Source organism: Python bivittatus, unplaced genomic scaffold (assembly GCF_059951505.1).
Source record: "Python bivittatus isolate LINGU-HERP-01145 unplaced genomic scaffold, Pbiv_v1 ctg000480_np1212, whole genome shotgun sequence".
Classification (NCBI taxonomy): Eukaryota; Metazoa; Chordata; class Lepidosauria; order Squamata; family Pythonidae; genus Python; species Python bivittatus.
In genome coordinates this window covers 62,095,844-62,101,874 of record NW_028277075.1, presented here as the reverse complement: position 1 = coordinate 62,101,874, position 6,031 = coordinate 62,095,844, and the positions used below count along the sequence as shown (strand labels likewise).

The following is a 6,031-nucleotide window of genomic DNA, read 5'->3' as shown; positions in this document are numbered from 1 at the left end:
CTCTGCACTTGTACACTCTCTGTTAATAAATAATGAAGCATGGCAATGCCTGATCAACAGGGACTGGGAAAACACAGTAGGCCTTATAGACGATTCCAGAAGAGGTGTAGTACCATAGCAAGTTGAGTCTCTAGCTGGCTATGAAAGGTATCTAGAACAAAACAGAAGAGCTCTTGACCAGAACTCTGAAATCCTGCCTCCCCACAGCCCCAGTGGGCATTAATGCTTTGGTTTTAGTTTCTAAGTTAAGACTGTAGCTTTTACAAAAGTGAGTAGAAACAATACCTTGCTATAATTAGTAATGAAGTGTGCATATAAGGGAGGTAGCTGCCATTATGCATAAGTAGTTACCTAAACATTTTAAATTTGCATTTCATTTTATTTCTCACCCCAATAGAAACTAATAATACTGTATACCAAATAAGAGTTTCCTAAAGAGTAAAATATATTCACCGGTGGTGAAATATTGAAGCCCTTGCTTATAAAGCAAATCTCGAACCTGTTCAATTTTTCACCTAATATTCATATAATTTTGTGTCATTTGACTTTTGAACAATTGCAGAGGAACTGTGTCAGTTTCAAACTATTGTTATTTGCCTAAAAAAATCAAGACTGTATTTTTTTTACAATAAGCCATGTTACTGCTATTTTTGTAATATAAGTTGAAAATGAAATGGTCAAACTTCAAATTTGACTGACTGACTGCACGCACCAGCCTTGTGTAGATTAAGGGCCAAATACAGGGTTTCTGGAATGCATGGGGTGATTCACAGAGCTGGACAGGAAGAAAGGTTTTCTTAAATCCCGCTTTGTTTACATTATTTTACTGATACGAACTGCCAGGAGTCTTGCAGCTCATATTGTTGCACTAGTCTGCACAATTTAGTCAGGGTTGGAAAAAGTCAGGAGTCTGTAATAAACAAAGTAACTGGCTTGTTCAGTCAATCCCTAATTTTTTACCACTGCTTCTGCCAGTACCAAAAAGAAATGGGCAGACCAGGAAAAGAAATATTAATCAGGATTCTGAATGCATTTTTACAAGCCAAACTTAAAATGAGCCACATTCATAAAACAAATCTTGGTTTCAAAAATCCCCCCCCCCCCAGGAATGGGTTCATACATCACGATAAAACAACAGCAACCAACTACAGTATCATTTGGTATGATATGTGAATCAGGTCAATGTCCACACTGAATCATGGACTCCCTTTAAAGTTTATCCAGACTACTTTTTAAAGAATGACATGATAGGAAGTGGCAATGAAAACTGTTTATTTTTAATTTATTCAATTACTAGTTGAGAAGATAGCAGCTATGAAACAGATTGTATCTTTTGAGCAGGCAAGCATAACAGCATTTCATAAATTAGAGAAAACAAGCAAGAGAATACTCCAAGCCACCAGGGGAATGGCAGTGAACCACTAATCCAGCAGTGCAATCTGCATTTCAGATGTACAAAGACAACTGCCAATAAGATGTGGTGGACTTTATTCTCCTCCTCGAGAATGTGGGCTCTGCTATACAACAGCGTTCCCTTACCTGACATAATGGCTTAAACGTCCAATATCATGTCAATATGGTCAAGACTTGGCTGTTGGCACTAGAGAGACTTCTACACATCCAACATTAACTGCTGCCATCAGCTCCAATATGCAACACTGTGAACCTATTAATCAGCCCTAATGAGTTTCAGTGTCTGATGTATTTTAAGACAGAGGCCTCATTCAATCCCATCCTTGCACGAATGTTTAAGACCCTCTTTCTACAGTTCTTGCCTTTTAAACAAAATCCAGCATCTCATAAGTTTGAAATGTAGGCCTATTTAACAACTTTGGGTCTATCATTTCTTAAGCAGGCATTCAATAGAGAGCTTAAAGAAAACTAGATTATGCTTAGAGCTATTCAGAACACGCTATATTGGAATTGTTTCTCTAAGATATATCTGTATCTTCCACATGTTTATAAACACATTATATTTTTAATGATATATTCTTGTTAACAAACCTAATGAGATGTTAACAAAATAGAAGAAATCCTGATGGGCACCCCATCTCTCATCTTCTGCAGAGCCTTCTACCCACTTCTATCACAACTGCTTATTTGTATCCGATTTATTCAGCTCCAATATATTCAGCTCCAATGTCTCATAAATCCTTACGTGAAGTACTTTTTGGGAAAAGTTACAAAACTTCTACAGGATATGCAGTATATTCATAAAGATATGTTCAAATTCCTGATTTCTTTTATCTACCTGAATTCTACCCTTTTCTCATCTAATTTAGAATAGCATCTTCAGTGAAGTGCTATTCGCTTTACCTGAAACAACCCTGCTTTATTCTTAATCTCCTGTTCTGTTGTCCATGGTTTCTCATAGCCTTTTGATTGGGTTCAAGTATTATGAAACATTTCAGATTAACTAAAGTCTCTTTTTTCACAACCTAGTATTAACAACATTCCAGCTCTGTAATCTATCAAGTCTCATTGCTCTACAATAGTTGCTCATACAACTTGTCAGGCTCAAAGCAAAACCCAGTGCAGAAACTGCTCCTTTTCTGAAACAATTGATACAGAAATCTATGAAAAAAGAATTTGGATATATAGAGCTATTCATGGAATTTCATTCTGCAGACTAAATTCCCCAGAGCTGAACATGCTTTGCTGAGTTGCTTACAATATTTTTCTTCTTCACAACAGAATGCAATGGTAGACTTGACCTTTCTTAAGTAAAACTTGTGATGTCATATTAATGAGAAAGACAGATTACAAACTTTTTCAAAACTAACTTGAGCCAAAATGTCTCATAAATCCTTACATGAAGTACTTTTTGGGAAAAGTCACCATATGGTCTCTGTTCTCATACCTCAAAAAGAAACTAGGAAGTACAAAAAGTTTGGAAAACTGAAGAGCAAAATATTCACAACACTACATACTACCTGAGTAGGGGAATCTTAGGCTAAATGGCCATTTAACGTAAGGATACCTTTACCTTCCCCATTACAATGGCTATTTCCCAAGTATTCTCTACTAACCATAGCCATGTTTTATAAAATGTGTCAAGTCAGAACCACTCTGTCATATTCCACACTTCCAAGATGACAGAGATATAGCTAGTATATATATTTTATATCCAACAGTGCAAATAGAGGATCTAATGCAATTTTAGTGGTGCCTTCTCAACTGAGAACTTTTCAATGATTAACTGCAATATACATACATATGTACATACATATATGGTATATATGCGTATATACATATATGATGGGAGAATAGCTAGGAAACTATCCAAGAGCATATATCATTTGGGGAAGGGTGGGCAGAAAACAGAAAGTTGGTTACACAAAACAACTTATGCTCGAAAACATATGAAAGGAACATGCTTCAAAGAACCAGAAATCTGAAGGGTACATACAATACTAGGACTCCCCAGAATTCGTAATTTTATTAGAGCCTTTATATGGTATGCTATCAGAATGATGGCAAGTAAGTTTTGGAAGATCAGTAGTAACTTTTCTCATTTAAAAATTAAGATGTACATTTCCTCTCATTTTTATTTTCTTGATTTTGTTCTGAATACAATCAGTCACAATATAAAAGCACAATGTGCTTGGGGGTGCATTTGTATTGAGACTGTGGAAGGCAGTGATTAATTACTTTTACACTTTGCCGCTACACTTTGCAAAACCAACAGAGTCATTATCTCGATCAAATACTGTGTAATATGGCCCAATGAAAACATCACCAAGAATCCAAAGAGGCCCACCAGGTGGTGGGACATCCAAGCCTGAAAATCCACTCAGACAAAGAGTTTCTCCTTGAACAGTAACCTACAGAGGGGGGGAAAAAGTAAAACAAGGAATAAGATAGTTTGTTCTGTAACATTATTCCTTTGTAAAGGATTAATTCTATGGCAAAATCTATATAACATGAAACTTAAAGCTTTATAGTATCCAATCAAAAAAATATATGTAACAGAAAATCAGTGATCAAAACATTTTTAGTAAGTATGTGAAGAGTTTTTATGAAAGTCATATTTTTATTCCTGTATTTCAAAGAATGATTTTTTTTAATAATGCTTTTTTCTTCATGAAGTTCTCTTATTGCTTACTACAGATTTCTCAGCTAACACTAAAATAGCATGCAGTTAAGTTCTTCTAGATCTCTTTGCAAACTCGTATGTAATGTCTGTTCAACATTACTCCTGACCCATCTCAGAGTATAAACACACTTGGGATTAGTCCACTGTACTTTCTGAAGCCCCCACTATCTTCTGAAATGTGAATGAGTAATTCAATACAAGTCCAACAGAACTATCACTAAGTGTAAAATACAGAAAATATGCCTAAGATAAGCTGGTAAGTGTTAAGATAAAGAAGAACACCGGAAATGTTACAGAACTTACTTTTAAGGCATACTGATCTGGAGTAAGATTATAAGACTGCCCTCCCAGCACTAGAGATACAGTGGGAAGCTCAGACAGCTTATCACATGGGAGCATGTACTGGAAACAAAACAACAGAAAAGATTAAGAACCTGCTGTGGACAAACACTGGGCTATTAAGAATAGAGAAAAATCCTCCCCTTTCCTGAGAGGTGATAGAAGCTGGTAGTTAACATTTTTTTTAAAAAAAATCTTCAATCATGTCTGATTCTTGGAGACTGCCTGGACATGTCCCTGCAGTTTTCTTGGCAAGGTTTTTCAGAAGTGGTTTGCCATTGCCTCCTTCCTAGGGCTGAGAGAAAGTGACTGGCCCAAGGTCACCCAGCTGGCTTTGTGCCTAGGCAGGACTAGAAATCACAGTCTTCCGGTTTCTAGCCTGATGCCTTAACCACTACACCAAACTGGCTCTCTAGTAGTTAGGGCAGCCTTCTCCAAAATGGTCATCCCTAGATGTATTTGAAACCCCCACTGGTAATGCTGCTGGGAATGATGGGAGTTATAATTCAATTCGTTTGGGAGCCACTAGGTTGAGGAAGGCTGCCTAAGAAATAAAAGATTAGAGGTTCACAGATACTAGTTCAATGCACCTTGTTTTCACTGGAGATCAATTTTCAGAGTCTAGACCTCATTGGCCAGAATTAACAAAAAATAAGAAACAATTAAAGGAAAACAGTAGAAAGATGATCCTATGCATCTGGACAAATACACTCTCTCAAACAAAAAAGCATAACTGACAGGGCTCCACAAACACCCTATTCCAGAGCCTGGAAGAACAGCCAAATTTTTAAAGACTTCTGGAACATCAGGGTGGCAGCTACATAGATATCTTGGGGGGAGGGGGTATCATTCCAGAGTGCAGGGGTTGCAACAGAGAAGGCACACTTCCTGGCTCCTGATAGATGGCATTGTTTGACTGAAAGCACTCCAACTCTGCCCAGTCTTACTGGATGGGCAGAAACCATGGGAGATAGGCGGTGCCTCAGATAATATAGCCCTAAACCATGAAGGGCTTTATAGGTAATAACCAGCACCTTGAGTTGCATCTGGAAGCTCACGAGCAACCAGTGCAGCTTGCAGAACAGTGAGGTCACATAGGCATACTAAGGCATCTCATCATTGCCACTGCCACCGCATTCTGGACTACTTGAAGCTTCCAAGTGGTCTCCAAGGGCAGCCCCATGTATTTCCGCTTGTATTTATTCAGTCCTTGCATATCTATGAACTCTTATCACTCATAATTGAGGTGCCATCTGGCGTTCATAAAATTAACAGCTACTTCTCAGAGATGGAATCAACAATTCTGTCTCAAGCAGAATTTTTCTGACTGTGGCATGGAGTTTAGCATGTAGCCAAGAGTTCTCTAACCCCTTCCCTTCTGAAGAAAAAACATTTTTTGTCTTCTAATGTCCGTGGTGAAACTGAATATGAGCAGGAAAAGGAGCTAAGGTAATATTGTTCCCGAGCCCTTGATTAAAGATTGTAATGCTTCAAGAATCTGGAAAATCCAGAGGAAGCAAAGAGAAATCTTCTGCTTCAGGAAATTCATTTGTTTCTAAAGAACAGGTGAGCCAGAAATTTAAATTAAGAGTTTAT

General features: G+C 37.6%; 1 protein-coding gene across 1 annotated transcript in view; it reads right to left on the bottom strand.

Moving 5' to 3' along the window:
• Nucleotides 1–1,255: 1,255 nt before the first annotated feature.
• Nucleotides 1,256–6,031, bottom strand: part of CTSD (cathepsin D) — a 36,473-nt gene continuing 31,697 nt past the window's right edge. Inside the window, exons 8-9 of the mRNA XM_007435296.4 lie at nucleotides 4,400–4,498; nucleotides 1,256–3,824 (exon numbers count right to left, since the gene is read on the bottom strand). Of these exons, the coding sequence (XP_007435358.1) occupies nucleotides 3,654–3,824; nucleotides 4,400–4,498 (270 nt within the window). The 3' untranslated portion in view covers nucleotides 1,256–3,653. The remainder of the gene's footprint in view (nucleotides 3,825–4,399; nucleotides 4,499–6,031) is intronic.